The sequence below is a fragment of the Dryobates pubescens genome, chromosome 32, assembly GCF_014839835.1.
Source record: "Dryobates pubescens isolate bDryPub1 chromosome 32, bDryPub1.pri, whole genome shotgun sequence".
In the NCBI taxonomy this organism is placed as follows: Eukaryota; Metazoa; Chordata; class Aves; order Piciformes; family Picidae; genus Dryobates; species Dryobates pubescens.
This window is the reverse complement of record NC_071643.1, coordinates 8,767,584-8,785,873: the sequence shown is the minus strand read 5'-3', so window position 1 is coordinate 8,785,873 and position 18,290 is coordinate 8,767,584. Positions and strand designations below refer to the sequence as shown.

Here is an 18,290-nt window from a genome sequence, read left to right as displayed (position 1 = left end):
TTTGGATAGAACCTCCCAGATTCCAGTTTGTGCCTGTTGCCTGTTCTGTTGCTGGGCACCACTCAGAAAAGAGCCTGGCCCCATGCCCTTGACCCCTGCCCTTTCAATACTGATAAGCTAAACAGCCCCAGGTCTTTCAGCCTCTCTTTGTCAGATATGCTCCAGACCCCTCAGCATCTTTGTAGGCTCTGCTGGACTCTCTCCAGTAGTTCCCTGTCTCAAAATGGGGAGGCCCAGAACTGGCCAGAGTACTCCAGATGTGGCCTTACTAGGGCAGAGGAAAAGGGAGGAAAACCTCCCTCAACCTGCTGGCCATGTTCCTTTCTAATGCATCCCAGGAGACCACCAGACTTTTTGGCCACAAGAGCATATTTCTGGCTCATGGTGAACTTGCCCATCAGCACTCCCAGGTTCTTCTCTGCAGAGGTGCTTTCCAGCAGATCAACCCCTAACCTGCGGTGGTGCAGCAGGAACCTACATTTGCCCTTGGTGAACTTCATTAGGCTCCCCTCCACCCAATGACACATACATTGTCTTCAGTATGTCAGAGCAATGCTTTCAGGAGAGAGTTGACAATTACAATGCTAACCTCATCCAGTCCCAACACAATGCAGTAACATTTCCATGCTGCAAGGTACATATGGCAGCCTGTAACTAGAGCATTACCTCACGATGTTGCGCTTTCCCAGGTATCTGAAATTTTGCAAGCAAACCCTGAAAGATAAGATGACACATTTTATGGCCATTACAGCCTTCCTAATGATGACAACATGCTGAATCATAGTGTCTTAGAGAGACCTGAGGGATGTGCACCTCCTAGTAAGCAAACAGACAAGAATGCAGCAGTTCCCAGAGCAGGGATGCACAAGATGAGGCACCACTTCCCACACCCTTGTTCCTTTTCTCCATGGCTGAAGATTCCTACTTGGTGAAGACATTGCACAACCTTTCTCATGGATTGGAAGTTTTGGGGAACTAAGCACTTTTCCTAAGAGAAGAACAGTATCTCAACCCCAAATCTAATCTCTTTTCTTAGGAGGAGTACCCAAAGCATCATGCCCCTGTCATGGAAATGATCAACATATTGGAGGATGTGGATTTTATTAATGAGATCTCATTAGGATGTTGAAAGATTATGGGAAAATAATCTAAGATGCAGGAGCCAGCTCGGCCTACTCTACTAGATGTGCAAATTCAAGATAGAAAATATTTGTAGCAGTCACTTTAACACAAAATCAAACAACCACAAAGTGAACTTACTCTAAAATGCTGAAAAAGTCTGTGATTTCTGAGAAGGGTGCTCGCAACCAGTAGGAAATCAGTGCATCTACAGGGAGGTACCAAAATATATCTGTTAGAGGGAAATAAACTCGACCTAAAGCCTGAAAAAAATACACTAATTATTATTCTCATCTGTTTGTTTGGATTCAGTGTGATACTTTACAACAAGGTAAATTAGGTGGTGGGCAGACATTCTTCTTACCTTCTGAAATGGTTTTCATAATGTGTAGGAAACACATCAAAAGGCTTCTAGTTTCAGCTTGATCCAGCTTGTCAAAGCGAAGAGTTGATCCAATCAAAGACAAAGGTCTCGTGATCTGTTGAATTGACAGCACAGGGCCTTGTTAGGCACAGTGACAGGTTTCCACCTCCAGTAACCATTCTCAACAGTTGCACAGGTACCTTTTCACACGTGTCAGTTCTCTCACTGTTTTTTTCAGTGGTACTTGGGTTAGATTCAAGACTTGCTAAGGAAGCTCTGGAGTCAGCATGGTTTGCTGCAGAGATAGCTATTGATGAAAAGGCTGTAAATGAAAGTCACAGCAAACATGCTAAATGAAAACATTTATGGAGACAAAAACCAACAAGAAAAATGGAGAACTGAAAACGTGTCACAAGCTGGATTTGTGTCAAATGTATCACATCACCAGTGCTTTGAACTTCCAATGGCAAAGCTATTGATGGGTATGTTTAGTACTGAAAACAAGCGACATAGTGCAGTAAAATGACTTGATTTGCCTTTATTCGTGGAATTAAAGTGGCCTGTTGCATTCCCTAAGGCCTGTCCTAGAGCCACAAAAATCAGTGGAAAGATGTCCATGAGGTCCAAGGTGTCCATTCCCTGAATTCTGAAATGAGTGAACAAAGTAACTTGTGTTTCTACCCTTCCATTAAGCCTGGAAAAACTAAGGATACTCATTTCAGAGAGACTGCAGGAGTTTGCAGGAGAAACCTTGGAACTATTCTTGAGTCAGGCAGAGACTACAAGAATGAACCCAGGCACGGGGATTTGTGAGAGCCTAATACTGGCACTGTTCCAAGGCATGGGAGTTAAGTGAAGCAGTAGAAGAGCAGCTCCACGAGAGAAATAGAAGTCAATCCAAAAGCACCCCAAGGGTAGAGAAACATTGCACAGCATGTTTCTTTGAACACTGCACAGAACAGGTTAATGATGTCCTCCATGAATCCTGAGCAGAAAGCACAATGGAGTGAGGTACACAGAAATCTGCCTGTGTGCATGGTCAGTCTGTCATTTATACCTGCGATGGAGTTCAGAACATCTTTGGAAAAGGAGGTGTCCACGGAGTTGGCGTGCTTCATTGCTGTCTGGTTCTGAAATCCCCCGGCTGTGCTCAAGTCATCCCTAGATCCCTGTGTTTGGAAAGCAACAGAAAGAACTCCAGGACATGAGATCACACATAACTTCCATAAGGGCAGCTTGCCTTGGACTCTGAGCTCAAAAACTTGCTCTCAGTTGTTTAGACACAGGAGTTCTACACCAGCAGGATACAGGACAGCTTTACACAGCCTGTGCTGGGACCACAGTGGTTTGTCTCTCTGCCCACTGGTTCATCACAGGCTTTTAACCTCTCTGCTGCAGCTCATTCAGTTCCAACACAACAAATCTAAGCTCTCCCTCCAGCCTAGGATTTAGACACAGGCCATGTGAAGGAGGAGCCACAAGACATGTTCAAAGCCAGGTTAGGGGTGGGGCCTTGAGCAACTTACTCTGGTAGGAGGTATCCCTACCATGGCATGGGGCTGGGAACTAGATGATCTTTAAGGTCTCTTCCAATCCAGATCATTCTATGATTCCATGACAGCCTTCAAAGAACAAGGCTTACCATAACATACCAAATAGTTACCCTCTAATAACTGAAGTTTTAAGCACAGATCTATGCTGTATTTGCTCCTCAAACACTAGCAGAGCACTAGGGAAGAAGAATTAACCACTGTTAGTTGTGACCAGATGGAACAGACTTTGTTGCTGGGAGTATTCAAAGACACAACAGCCCTGCAGAAATCTGTTCCTAGTTTTTAAAGCATGGCTATAATCATAACACATCTAAACTTCTAAGAAATAAACAAACATGCTCCTCCACACATGCATTTTATGCAGACAATTTATGGGAAAGTAAAGCTGGTTTATGATCTTTCATAGAATCATTTTAGTTAGAAGAGACCTCTACAATCAAGTCCAACTATTAACCCAACAGTGGTTCTATGCCCCTTCCCTCCTTGAGCTACCCATGGGCACTCCCTGTCTCCTGGTATAGCTCATGGTCCATTTTTTCTACCAGTGAAACTGTGGGCAATGGGAGTTTTTCTTTACAACACTGTGTCCCAGCCACCTCTCAAGGGACCTGCCTGAGGACAGAGTCCTCAGTCCCCAGCCTGTGGTGCCAGGTCAGATGGACTGGATGGACTGGCTGAGCTGGCTGAGCTTCCAGTCTGGGACAGTCAGTGCCCTGGGACTGTTCCAGACCCACAGTCCATACCTTGCCAGAAAGAAATCCTAGGATCCCACAGAAGCTCTGTAGGTGAAGACCTTCCAAATCAAATACTGCAGATGCAAACAAATCAGGATTTTCAGAACTGCACTTTATTGACTGATCTGTGACCAACAGAAGCTTGGATCTTTTCCCACCAAACTGACTAGGTCAGACATGAGCCTGACCTGAAAGACCACATAAATTACCTGATTGGAAGTGTTGATATTGAAAAGGAACATATCCTTCATGTATATCCTTGGCATGTTGTCCAGAAGCATGCCATAAAGTGGCATGTACAGGTTTGCTATTTGGGCCTGTTTTGCCTGAAAAAATAGAAGATAGAACTGAAGAAACTGAGGAATAACTTGTGGCTCAGGACATTCTACATCTGTTTAGCTACAGCACAAACAAGCAAACGAAAAAGAATAAACAGGCTGTTTACCGGCTCTGCGTATCGATCATCAAAGGAATGCTTTGCCATTAAGTTTTTAAGCACAGCCAAAGCTAAGTGCCTAATGTCCTGGTCTTCTTGCAAGGCAAACCCAACCTCCCTCAGCAGGACTCCAATGAGGAAATGTTTGCGGCAAAATTCATTGGTCAAGGTGTACTCCGGAATATCTTGGAACAGAACGGGCAACAGCGCTCAAATTAATATACAGGTTACAAGCCCCATCCCATCTCCCATATTGTCAACAACTTTTATTGCTTTAGAATAGAATAGAATAAACCAGGTTGGAAGAGACCTTTGAGATCATCATGTCCAACCTATCATCCAACACTACCCAATCAACTAAACCATGGAACCAAGCATCCTGTCAAGCCTCGCCCTGAACACCCCCAGCGACGGCGACTGCTAGAGCTTGATTTCCTGATCTGACTGACCTACTCTCCTCCCTCACTTGCTAGGACAAATGAATCAAGGATTATTTCTCAAAACCATGCATCTTTCACAATTTATACGCACATTTCCACACCAGGATCTCAAATGCTTGCACATAACAATACCTCACTTCTTGGAGGCACTGAGCACAAATTGTTGTTCCCATATTCTAACCAAAAGAGTTCTACACTACCCAGACCCAGGCTTATTCCACTTGAAGAGTAAATAATTTTGGCCTAAATTTGCCAGAGTGTGTGGGCAGCAAAGTAAATCTTCAAGGTCTCGATGAACAACTCTGCTCACTTCTCAGGCAGCTGCTGTGTTCATACCTGACGTTCGATAGTCCTGTGCTGATTCGGAAGGTGTCATGGGGTCTTCATTTTTCATAAGCAGAAACCAAAAATAAGCAAAAATTAAGCACACACTTTGCATTTTTGTTTTTTTATTTTAAATTCTTGATTTGACTCAGATTTGAATGAAAGAGCTTCTACTGTCAAAGCTGAGTGTCAAAGATGAGCTCACTTTTTGCCATTGGAAAGTGAAGCAAAATGGAGACAATGGTAGAGAGATGCTGCATGGAGGGATGATTCTGCCTTCCTCTGGAAGATACCTTCCACATTCAGCATGTTAAAGAACCACATCCTAAGGGAAAAGGGGTTGTGCCCAGGGATGAAATCCTAGCCTCTGCAAACCAAGAGTCTGGGGTTGGATGCTTTTCAGTGATGCCCAGCAACAGGACAAGGGGCAACAAGCATAAACAGGAATGCAGGAGGTTCTATCTGAACAGGAGATAATTCCTTCATGTGAGGGTGCTAGTGCACTGGACCAGGCTGACCAGAGAGGTTGTGGAGTCTCCTCTGGAGAGATTCCAAACTTTCCATGACATTGCAATCCTGGGCAATCTCCTCTACATGACCCTGCTTTAGCAGGAGGGTTGGTCTAGATAATCACCAGAGGTTGCTTCCAACCCATACCATGATGGGATTCTGTGAAAAGCACCCAGTACTGGGCACTGGCCACAAAGTTTGGCTCAAAATGGCAGATACAAGTGCATGAGATAGACTGCATGGTGGCTGCTGACTTTGGGGCATAGGCAGGGTGGACTTAGAGCACAAGGAAAACCCATTCATGCCTCTGCAAAATGTGGGTTACACACAGTGTACCTTTGCCTTGATTACTAACAGATTCTAGACTGGGCCTCTCTGGCCTCACTGCTCCAGGTAACACTGCGGTACCTGAGGACCAGGCTTGTCAGAGGCCAGGAAAGTAGCTGCATTTGGGAGAAAAGGACTATTGCATGGGACTTGCCTGCCTGTCCTAGACACACTCTGGAGGCAAAAGCACCAGCAGTCTATTATCTGATGTTCACAAATTATTGCTTCATGTCCAGTCAGATATTCCACACACAGAAGTGGTTGTTTCATGGACAAGTCATACTCCCTACAGCAGCAGGAAAGCCTGTTCCCAAACAGTAGTTTCACAATGCCCCTTACCACTGCCTCAGATTCTTCCTCTTCCTGGGTATCTGCCCAACCCCTTCCCCAGCTCACCAGACCACTGCAGCTTCAGCAGTTAGCCCTCATAAATGGCCCAGTTCAGTAACCTCAAAACCTCCAGGGGAAGGTTCCCTCTTCCCACTGCCCAGCTGGGATGTCAGCTGCACTTACTTGCAGGCACACTGCAATGATGTTGGCTTTATCACACTGCTTGAAGCACCACGCCTGAAAAGCCACTTGGGGCTTCTGTGCTTGATGAAATGATACTTCAGAAAGTTAAATTGTGATCTACTTTTTGGATCTCCCAAGAACTGACCTTTGTAGATAACCCCCACTGGGATGGTGCCTTACCAGGAATGTTTGAAGACCGTATGGGCAGGCAGAGAGGGATAAAGTGCTCATGGTGACAGACCTCTTGTAGAAAGTCAAATTTGAACTGATGTAAAATCTGAAAATCACAACGCACAGTGACTCAGATCACATTAAACCAGGGAAAGTGGTAAGACAAGCACTGCACTACTCTTTACCTCTACCTCAAAATTCCTACTCACACCCAACAACAAAACCTTATGGCTGGTGATGCCAAGCTGCATGAAAAAGAAACATTTGGTTTTGTCTCTCATTGGACAAACTTGTCACAGTCAAACAAGATTTTTTGGATTCCTCAGCTGTGATTTTTCATTGAAGATGTACTGATAAATACAAACTTGATCAAGCTAAATGTTTAAGGCATATTTAAAACTACACTGGGTCTTTTAATGGCATATACTACTATCCAATCATATGATCTATACTACCACATAATCACAGCAAAGTACCTTCTCCAGTTCACATAGATTTGGGACATCATCGTCTCAAATACATCAGACATAACTAATTATTGTGCCTGTCCCCTCCCCACCACCCCCTTTTTTTTGTGTCACCCAAAAAAGTTTCAGACACATAGGCCAGATCCAAACTTCATTTATAGTGGTGAAAACTTCCTCTCTTGATACCAGTGAGTTCCAGCTCATTATATAATTTTGGTGTTATTTCCTTCATAGGTCCCTTCCAAGAAGCCCTCCCTGATTGTTTTGTAGAGCCTTGGAACTACCTCAAGAATTTATCATTCCCATTTCAGTGATGTGTTCCTGAGATACAAAACCACACAATACCCAGCAATAAATGATTTCCATCTTCTCAGATCGCTGTTCTCAGTCAAACATTTGCCCCAGCCTCAGCCAGTATTTGTAAAGGTCTTCTAGTTCTCCTGTGGTTAAGTCAAAATCAAATTGGAGCTTTTTTGCTGCCACCACCAGCCTGGGCTGCCTGGAACAGGCACTTTTCAGGGCCTGCCAGGTGCTGGGAAATGATTTCCTGAAATGTTTTATTTTGCTGCAGAACCACGGCAGGATCACAGCTGGACATGCAATTCAGGGTCTGATGGCAAATGAAGACATGAAGCCCCTGAAACACATTTCCCAAGAGGAGCTGTGATATTTTGAGTGCACATTTAACTAAATTCTAATTAGGTATTTCAACTTTTGAATAAATATTTCTCCAAGCAATGTTTAAATGTCAAAATATGGAATACTGGGAGGGGTGTTTCTGTGGAACAGAAATGATGGTGTTTCATTCACCACTACAATAAATTCCAACTGCAGTGCTATAGCTTGATAGGTCCACAAACTAGGCATTCTATAGCTTGATAGGTCCACAAACTAGGCATTCTATAGCTTGATAGGTCCACAAACTAGGCATTCTATAGCTTGATAGGTCCACAAACTAGGCATTCTATAGCTTGATAGGTCCACAAACTAGGCATTCTATAGCTTGATAGGTCCACAAACTAGGCATTCTATAGCTTGATAGGTCCACAAACTAGGCATTCTATAGCTTGATAGGTCCACAAACTAGGCATTCTATAGCTTGATATGTCCACAAACTAGGCATTCTATAGCTTGATATGTCCACAAACTAGGCATTCAGGCACTGTCAAATGTGCTGAGGAGAGAGGCCACTGTAATACCACCTTTCTGAGACATAAACAATGCAGTTAAAGAAGCAGAAGACACAGAAAACAAACCTGCAGTATGTTTAAACTAATGATTCTTGCTGAGATGCCTGAAAATAAAACCTTTCTCCCTGAGGTCAGGGAGATTTTATTTTGTTGTTGTTTGCAAACACCACAAAAACATTTCCAGTGGTACATCTGTCTCAGCTCTGCAGTGGTTCTGCTGCCACACACCCTGGTAGCTAGCTTGAGAAGGATGATGGGTGGAGGAGTACTGGTTGGCTGTCAAGGCTGGAAGAGTGCTGAGTGGATGGTGACTCTGGACAGGTGCTAGGTGGCTGGTGTTGCTGTGGTGATGATGGGTGGTGCTGGGGGGATGCTGGGTGGCTGGCAAGGCTGGATGGCTGCTAGATGGAGGGATACTGACTGTCTGGCAATGCTGGAGGGATGCTGTGTGGACAGCAAATCTGGAGAGATTCTGTGTGGCACTCACTGCCAAGAAGGTGCCAAGCTCTGCTCTTAGTCAAGCTTTTCCACTGGCCATTAATTAGCTTTTGTAATGAAACTTCTGTTTCTGTGGTTGAATGTGTAGAGGGAAGGTTGCAATATGGCAACAATTCTCAGATTGCATAATATTATTTACAGAGTTATAGACTTTAAGCTATAACATTCATAGTGAGAGGCTCCATTGTACATCTGTTCCAGAGATGAGGTGAAAGACCCAAGTGCAGCATGGAAGCTGGTTTTGGTAAAAAGCAAAGCAAACCTGGAATAATCTCACTCATTGCCTCTAAAGGCCCAGATCTCCCATGGTAGAGGGGTTGCTTTAGATGACCTTTAAGGGCCCTTCCAACACAAACCATTCTGTGATTCTGTGAGCAAACCACAAGTGTATTCTCCAGAGAATCAAAGCTTAAATTCAGCCTTCTGCATGCTTTGCTCTGAGCAGTCTTTGCAGAGTCTGCTCCTGAGGCTCAGTGAGTTCAGAGCCAGCAGGTTATTCCCAGAGAATGGGAGAGACAGCTTGAAACCAAGAGGTTTTAGCACATACTTACAGCAAATGTTTTCACTGATTTGAGTTCCAAGCATGCTCAAGCCATGGAATATATCATAAATAGCTTCAATAAAAGAACATCCTGCCAACAAGTCACTTTGGAAAGAACAAAGATCAAACAGTCAAAAGCATACCTTGCTATCTCCTGTTCCAAACATACTTATGTAATTGTTGACCACCTTGAACACAAAGCCACGATCCATAAATGTAAAACAGCGCTAAGAAAGGGAGGGAAAAAAAAGGAACCATTATTTTACAGCCAACAAAAAAGCAGTACATGGCTTCACTTTCCCAGCTGTTTGCCTTCTATCACCTAGAAACTTGAATCATTTGTGAAGTTAGTCTGATAGCAGCACAAGGAGAAAGAGGGAACTTGTGAATCTGGCTTGAATTTTGACTTTTCAGAAAACTGATCAAGCTTTTGATTTTCAGTGTCTGAAGTAACTCTCAAGTGTAGAGTGCACAAGGAGAATCCTTATCTAATGGAACTCTTTCACGTGCTGCAACTCTCTATCACTAGAGGTGGTATGTGAGGGAAGCTGACCTGAACATCTCCTTTGGTGACAGCAATGGCTCAAGGGATCATTCCAGTCACAGTAATTGCTGCCTGTGAGCCGTTATCTCTTCAGCAGCAGATATGCCACTGCATTGCTTTAGGATAAGAACACTGCTCCTGGTGACTGATAGGGCTGAACAGAGAGAAGTCATTGACATTTTTGAGGGCCTTGGTGTTGCAGTTACCAACATTTTTCCCCTGCAGAGTCATATAGGGAATGCAATCTGGAATTCCCTCCTGTGTTCCTGGACTCTGCAGAACTACTGAAGCCCTGAACCTTGCGCTACACAGCACTCAAACAAAGCTGCTGCAATTCCAGCCTAGAGAAAGCCCTATCATCTCTAACCTCTGTAATTCTTTCTAGCAGATCATATTCAAATAGCAATTAGAAGACAGTCATACGCTATAGCATCTAGCACAACATCACTGTCTTCACAGCTTAGCTGAGTAACACAGAAACAGCATGAACATCTGCATCAGCACACAGCCACTGATGAAGTGCCCCCTGCCTCAAAGCAGAATCATAAAACAAATTGAGCCTGGGTTTCAGTGTGTATTATATACACTGTTCTGTAGAAGGACAGAATGGTAGCATGAAGTTGGAAAACACCTTTTAGACCAAGTCCAATCATTAACCCAGCACTGCCAGGTCTCTACGAAGTCATGTCCCTCAGCATCACATCTACACAGCTTTGAAATCCATCCAGGGATGGATTTCCCTTGGCAACCTGTTCCAGGCCTCGACAAATGTTTCTGGGAAGAAATTGTTCCTAATGTCCAACCTAAACTGTCTCTGCTACAACTTGAGGCCATTTCCTCTTGTCCTGTCACTTGTTACTGGAGAGAAGAGACCAACCCCCACCTCGTTCCAACCTTCTTTCAGTGAGTTGCAGAAAGCAAGAAGATCTCTCCTCAGCCTCCTTTTCTCCAAGCTGAACAGCTCCAGTTCCTGCAGCTGCTCCTCACAAGACTTGTGCTCTAGACCCTTCACCAGCGTTTTTGCTCTTCTTTGGAAATACTCCAGCACTTCAGTATCTTTCTTGTAGTGAGGGCCCCAAAACTGAACCTAGTGTTCAGGGTGCAGCCTCATCAGTTCCAAGTGCATGGGGATGACCACTGCCCTGCTGCACATCACCCCATCAAGGGGGGGTGATCATTTGAAATTCAGATCAAGTATCTGGCCACACAGCTTATTGAATGGCAATTTTCCCATGCTCAACAGCTACTCAGAACTGTTCTAAGGAAGACTTTTGCATTCTCAAAGACCCAAGGGCACAGAAAAAGTGAACTATAGGTCCACACTAAACTGGGAAATCGAGCTATCATTCACTCAGAATTGTTTCCCTTTGACTAGATGAGGAGAGCCTCAAGTTTGCACCGTGTGGGGAAATAAAGGCACAGAACATCTCACCTTGAGAAATTTCGCAGTGCTGTAGTTCGCATTCCTGGTTTCTTCAAGAGCATCTTTGTACTTCCAAGCCACATGGTCTGCTAAGACCATCACAAGTGTGTCCACCTCTGTTTGAAAGGTTTCTGGAAACCTCTGGGTTCGATGAGCCTAAACAGGGAACAGATCATCACGTGAGAGGGCACGATCTTGCACGTTAAACACCGAAGTGCATCAGGCCAAGAATAAAGACAACAAAACACACTCTGTGGATCTGTTCTAAATATCAACTCTGAAAGGAAGCACCAAGTCCATAGGGAAGTGGAAAATACTATTTCCCAGGAAACATGTATTTATTTATTTACCAAAAGCATCTTTGACAATCAGGCAGAAGAGAGGTCAAAGCAATGCTCTCCATCAATAAAAGGTTTGCTCAAAGCAGAGTTTCTTGGTCACCTATTTCACCCCCACACAGTTATCTGTTGGGTAACCAGCTGAAATTCTCAATTCCATTCTAGCCCACTCATTACAAAGCTGATGCAACTGTATTTTTGAGCCACCAGCTCTGTTCAAGCAAGAACAGATTTGAGTCTCAGCAGGTAATACAGTGGGTTTGTGGGTAAACTCAGTATTTTACAAAATAGAACAGTGGGTTTCTTTGATGAGTCAAGAGTCCAACTCTGTGTATTTCCTAGGATTCCACATTGTATCTTTTCCATAAAAGACTGATTGCCTACTTAACTTACCTACCTTTGTTTTCTTGGTGTCAACCAAGTGCTGTGCCATTGATTTTAAGATAACTGCAAAGAAGAACCAGGAATGCTGTTCAGAAAAAGCAAAAAAGAGATTAGCAAAATGATCATCTGATAAATACTTTATGGCACATTACCACTCTCTGTAGATGGACTCCACTTCTCACTGATGCATAGTGGGAAACTCTACATGTATTCCCAGGTGGAAGACCCTGCACTTCTTCCCCTGCTGAACTTCCTAACTTTCTTGCTAGCCTATTCCTGCAGCCTTTGCAGGTCTTCCTGGAGGGTGGCTCTCCTGGAGAGTCAACCTCCCCACTCAAGTCTGAACTGATTTTACTATTGACACACTGCCTAACCTGCAGGGTTTAAAAATTAAAAACCAAACAAAAATAAAGATAAATGTAACCTTAGAAATGAGGCATTGTAGATACAGGGTGCCTAATCACTGGAAAATATGGAAAGTAGCCTAAAAGTAGTTGCTCACAGAATTAGGTCTCTGACTCAGATTGAGCCATAGGAGGAATTTTATTATGCAAACTGTGTAGAATTAGACTAGATCTGAAGAAGATGTTTTTTAAACTGAGTGGTAAGACACTGGCCTAGGTTGCCTGGAGTGGTGGTAGATGGCCCATCCCTGAAAACCTTCCAGGTCAGGTTGGAAGGGGCTGTGAGCAACCTGATCAAATTGAAGATATCCCTGCTCCCTGTAGGGGTGTTGGACTAGATGATCTTTAAAGGTCCCTTCCCACCCAAACCATTCCACCATTCCTGAGAGGTGTCTTATGCTGAGGAACTGTGGCAGACTGGTAAGTCTGTCTGCTGAATCACTGCAGAATGTGATCTGGGCAAAGCTCATGCAGGTGAAAAGCAGAGGAGAAAGAAACGCAACAAATAAGTTCCATGCAGAAAATCAGTAGTAAAACTGTAAGTGTGCTAATTCAGCTATTAGTCACCTTTAAAACTTGTTTTGCTGTTACTTGGTCATTTAACTTCAGCAGACCAGTCATATTCTTGGCCAGCTCTTCATGAACTGTTCTTTCTTCAAATGATTTGGTCCTGAACACATACTGTAGAAGGAGGAAAAATAAAACCTCTCAAAATGTGCATTAAAACAAATACAAAAAGCCTCAGCAGGAGAAGATAAATTATTTACCTATCACTAAGAGCTGACAATCTTTTCTGCCTAAGCATCTCCAATGAACTTGAGACTCACATAAAGCTTAATTTCCTCAGCAGTAAGGACACAAAATCTCTTGCCCCAAAATTCTCAGTTTAGAATACACCTTCCTGGTGATTTCAGCTTCACCATGAGGAATTTCTGCTTAAAATCAGCATCATGATTTAATTTTTTTTCAACAGGGCATAAAGTCCTGAGACCTCTGAACTGCCTTTTAACCAGAGGAAAATCAGAATGAGTAAGCAGAGGATGTATGGGGGATTTTCCACCCACCTAGTCAGGGCTAACTTTCACTTGCCCCTTTCTTTCAGCAGCGAGAGCCAGTCAGAGCTGATAAGAACTGTTCATCCTGAAAGGCTTAGAGCACCCACTGGAGCTGACACAGGGAGAAAACTACAGCCCTTGTAGAAATTAAGTCCTCAGGAGAGGAATTTACCTACCAAGTTTCTCAGAACTCATAAACCTAGAGTGAGTTTTACTCAACATTTTAAGGTAACAGTTTGGTGTTGGGATGCTTTGTTCCATCCCTATAGCCAGAGGTCTGCCAGTGAATCAGCTGGGGGGAAATACCTTTTCAATCCAGCCAGGTAGGTAAAAGAAAGCAGTAGCACTGGTAAATATCTTTTTAATATTGCAGAGCAGATGCCACAAGCTTTTGCAGCTTGACAGGCCTGGGTCCAGTTATTTCAGTCAATATAATTTTGCATTATGATTGCATCTGAGTGACTCACAATTCTCAACTTACCTATTCCCAAACCAGCATTTCTGAAGTATTCGTTTCCTTACAGATGGATAAAAGAGATTAACAGTTATTGGCTTCTGACTGCTGCTGGAAATGGGAAAACAGGCTAAATGGGCTTTTGGTGTGGTCTAATAATCACCTGTTCTTTCCAAGATACTTAGCTGCAATAGGTGTCTATTGCAATCTGGAAAAGTTATTGAATAGAAGAAATCTTAATACCCATTCAGTGAACTACATTTAAATGTTACATGGGATATTTGTTTTGGAGCCTGAACAGTTCTGCTGGAACTCAGCAGAATTCCTGTGTCTTAAAATCAGAGTATTTGGGAGCAGAATCTGACTACTAAGGTCCTGAGCTGCATGAAAGTAAGTACATACCACGGAAATAATGACCAATAGTTGTTAACACTGAAATCAAAACAGATTTCCCATTTAATAACCTAACTCCTACCATATTTTCAATATTCTACCCCTGAACATGCTGAAGTTTCAGAGTTCGTCAGGAATGTGTTTGTCTTCACCTTATTTCAAAAGGTAATCTATTCCCTCCCCCCAGTTTATGTCACTATATTACTCACAATCCAGAAATGAAATGTGTTTTATGAAAACTACATGTTGCACACTGAGTCAGACTGTCATTACAGCCAGCAGCCCATGCAGACATTTGTCACTCCCAGCTTCTTTCCGTGACTGTGGGGGATCTCCCATTGCTATCGTGACCTGCACTTTAGGAGTGCTCTGCAGCTTCCTCCTTCTGTGATTGCTTAGCTTGGTGTCCTACTGGAGGAAAGCTGCACCATGCAGAGGAAACATGAGCAGCCTTCTGTCCTCCTTAACAGAAATAAGGTTGTGAGCCAGACTGTATTTGATTTTGGTGGAGAAGGACACTTCATAGAGTGTCCCTGCTCTGCAGGATGCCCTTAGAGCACAGCCAGGCAGTGTAATGCCACAAGAAATTTATTGCAGAGGAGGAATGACTCAGCCTCTTCCAAGTAATACATTAGTTTCCTAACCAGAGACAGCCACACTATCAATGGCAGAAAGCTATGATGCCACAAACAAGCACAATTAAGAGCAAATGGGAAAAATACCACAAAAATCCAAATCAACCCCTCCAACATGGAATAGCTACCAGTACAACAGCAATCATACCGTCACATAGGAGTTGATGCAGTTGTCTAGCTGTTCTTCATGGCACTTTGCAACAATGTTAGTAAGGACCCTAAAAGACAAGGAGAAAAAAAAAAAGAAGAGGAGGAAAAAACCCCATCACCACCATAACATTGAGCTGGTTTGTGTTGTAAGGCAGAGGAAGTCAATTTGAGGCATCACGTTGTTCTCATTTAAAACAGTTCATGAGGGATGCGATCCAAATGATGAATAGTGCATGAAGAAAATGGCCCAGTGGGAAAAATCAGTCCCTTTTTGGGCCTTCTGCTTGCATGGATGGTGCTGTTATATATGTGTGTGTCTGAAAAAAATGCACCCAATCTTGAGGACTACAGCTATACTGATGTTGCAAGAGAAGAAAATTATGAACAGGCTTATACAGACCTCGAATGATTTGTCTGAGATCATCCTGCTGCAGAAAACACGAGCCTCAGCAAGAACAAGTCATCTTTAACTTACTCTGGAGAGTCCCTGGGTTACTGGCATCTCATTTTTTTTCAGAATATTTAATATAGAAAAGACCTTGCAATTTTATAAGCTTATTTTGATGGTAAAAGAATGAGAAGAAAACCGTTTGTGATTTTCAAATATCAAAAATTAGTGATTCACAGCCCAAAATCAGGGGTAGGCATCAAAAGAGTAGAACTAAAATGGATTGTTAACATGCCTGACAAGTCTATGTAAAAGTAGCCAGCAGTGGTGATTTGAGTGCTTTATGCCAATTCTTACTGGATTCAAAATCTTTGTAATTCTTTTAAGTCAGTATCTAAGTAATTAATTAATCTAATTAATCAATTTCTTGCTGTTAGTAGAAATAAGAACTCATAGCAAAACACAAAAGGTATGACAAAAGTAGTTGTGCCCCTTCCAGCTCTCCTGATTTGAATTAGAAACAAGTTCTGGCAAAGACAATAAAGAGAAATGATGACATGACTGGGCTCCCAGACAAGTAAATAACCAAGAGAGAGCATAAAAGGAATAATGTTTGCTCCCCAACACATAAGCCAATCCATGCTCTCATTTTGTTGTTGGTGCTTTTGATATGCTCAACACAAGCTGCTTGCAGCTATTCAGAACAGAATAGGTTGTCTGTCTATGTAGGACACATCGATGACTGGCACACAGCAGACGTGCATACTCCTGGTGACATCAGCTCCATCAGCACAAAAGCCACCTCCCATACATGAACAGCACATAAAATCCTCCTTTATGTGGTTCTGTCTTTTCTTTTCTTTTTGGTATGGTAAGTGTGTAATCAAAATCTGCAGCATGAAAAAATTATCATCCCTCCTGTTTTCCATCTAACCATTAAATCTATTTTCTAAATACCTGCTGGTTCTATAGCACTTATTTCCCAGTATGTTTACTGCCACTGAAATCCTATCCTGGGACACAGAATCACAGAATAGTGGAGTTTGGAAGGGACCTCTAGAGATCTCCAGTCCAAGCCCCCTGCTAAAGCAGGGTCATGCAGAGCAGGCTGCCCCAGATTGCAATGTCCAGGCTGGTGTGGCATCTCTCCAGAGAAGGAGTTTTAGAAAATGAGAAGGTCTCTCCCCTCAGTCTCCTTTTCTCCAAGGTAAACAACCCCAGTTACCTCAGCTGCTCCTCACAAGACTTGTGCTCTAGACCCTTCAGCATCTGCACTTCCTTTCTTTGGACATGCTCCAGCACCTCAATCTCCTTCTTGGAGTGAGGTGCTCAAAACTGGATGTTCACTATGGTCAGTGATTCCCTGGTTGGTATCAGCCAGCCCATGATACCACACTTTTCCAAGTCTTAATTGCAGAGCCTTGAGTTAAAGAGGATGCAGGATTCTTAACTATAAAGTCTAAATATCTCAGTCAGCCTCAGTAAGAGCAGCTGTAACTGGACCAACATCTTCATTTGTACTCTAGATATTCACATACCTGGTCACAGCTGTTGTAACTTCATCATTGCTGTTTTGCACCAAAACCCAGAAGAGCTGGTTCAGGACGACGGGAAGAAAATTCATAATGACATGGATCTTCTCAATCCTCAGCAAATTCTGTAATGGAAGGAAAATGAGAGATTTACAAACCACATTTTCCTACTAAGGATGCATATGTGACAGCAATAAAACTACTTATTTACTACCTTCAAGACATGCATTCCCTAATACTTTTAGGAAGGCTCCTTTTTATTCAGAGATCTGATAAACTGAACTCGTGGCTAAAATACTGCCATTAAAACACATTGGTTAGAAGTGGTATTATTGCTTTAATCTCAGTGGATTGAGATTGACAGGCTGAGGTCAGAGTGGCTGGAAGGCGGCCAGGCAGAAAGGGACCTGGGGGTACTGGTTGTTAGTAGGTTGAACATGAGCCAGCAGTGTGCCCAGGTGCCCAAAAGGCCAATGCCATCCTGGCCTGTATCAGGAACAGTGTGGCCAGCAGGAGCAGGGAGGTCACTCTGCCCCTGTACTCAGCACTGGTTTGGCCACACCTTGAGTCCTGTGCCCAGTTCTGGGCCCCTCAGTTTAGGAAAGATGTTCAGTTGCTAGAAGGTGTCCAGAGAAGGGCAACAAAGCTGGTGAGGGGTTTTGAACACAAGACCTATGAGGAGAGGCTGAAGGAGCTGGGGTTGCTTAGCCTGGAGAAGAGGAGGCTCAGGGGAGACCTTATTGCTGTCTACAACTACCTGAAGGGACGTTGTAGCCAGGTGGGGGTTGGTCTCTTCTCCCAGGCAACCAGCACCAGAACAAGAGGACACAGTCTCAAGCTGCACCAGGGGAGGTTTAGACTGGATGTTGGGAAGAAGTTCTTCATAGAAAGAGTGACTGGCCATTGGAATGGGCTGCCCAGGGAGGGGGTGGAGGCACCATCACTGGAGGTGATTAGGAAGAGACTGGATGGGATGCTTGGTGCCATGGTTTAGTTGATTAGATAGTGTTGGATGATAGGTTGGACTCAATGATCTTAGAGGTGTTTTCCAACCTCGTTAATTCTATTCTGTTCTTATATTATCTCCTCTGATTTTGGTTGGAAGAGACCTTTATGATTATCAAGCTCAACCATTAACCCAGAGAGGATGATACTGAGGTTTTAAATGAAAAAAACAACACCTCTCCTTTAAATTCATCCAAGGCTTTTATTTCAATTCACTCCAGAATTCCTCCAAAGGTATTCAAAAGCAAAATGACTTATTTTTCAGTTATACTGCAGAACTGATCCCTTGTTGCATGTAACATGGTCTCTGTTTTATAATAAAATGCTCCTTTAAAAGATACAATGTGAATGGAGAAGAAAGGACAGTGCAGTTCTGGTACTTTAGGTGACTGACACTG

At 43.3% G+C, this 18,290-nt stretch overlaps 1 protein-coding gene across 3 annotated transcripts in view; it reads right to left on the bottom strand.

The window, feature by feature from the left end:
- DOCK10 (dedicator of cytokinesis 10) overlaps nt 1–18,290 on the bottom strand; it is a 137,690-nt gene that overhangs the window by 23,043 nt on the left and 96,357 nt on the right. For all 3 annotated transcript variants that reach the window (XM_054175530.1, XM_009897584.2, XM_009897586.2), the window contains exons 24-38: nt 16,894–17,012; nt 14,966–15,035; nt 12,848–12,961; nt 11,890–11,961; nt 11,164–11,310; nt 9,331–9,414; nt 6,501–6,597; nt 4,983–5,027; nt 4,216–4,391; nt 3,980–4,096; nt 2,541–2,652; nt 1,684–1,805; nt 1,484–1,598; nt 1,261–1,327; nt 667–714 (exon numbers count right to left, since the gene is read on the bottom strand). In XM_054175530.1, coding sequence (XP_054031505.1) covers nt 667–714; nt 1,261–1,327; nt 1,484–1,598; nt 1,684–1,805; nt 2,541–2,652; nt 3,980–4,096; nt 4,216–4,391; nt 4,983–5,027; nt 6,501–6,597; nt 9,331–9,414; nt 11,164–11,310; nt 11,890–11,961; nt 12,848–12,961; nt 14,966–15,035; nt 16,894–17,012 — 1,505 coding nt within the window. The remainder of the gene's footprint in view (nt 1–666; nt 715–1,260; nt 1,328–1,483; nt 1,599–1,683; nt 1,806–2,540; nt 2,653–3,979; nt 4,097–4,215; nt 4,392–4,982; nt 5,028–6,500; nt 6,598–9,330; nt 9,415–11,163; nt 11,311–11,889; nt 11,962–12,847; nt 12,962–14,965; nt 15,036–16,893; nt 17,013–18,290) is intronic.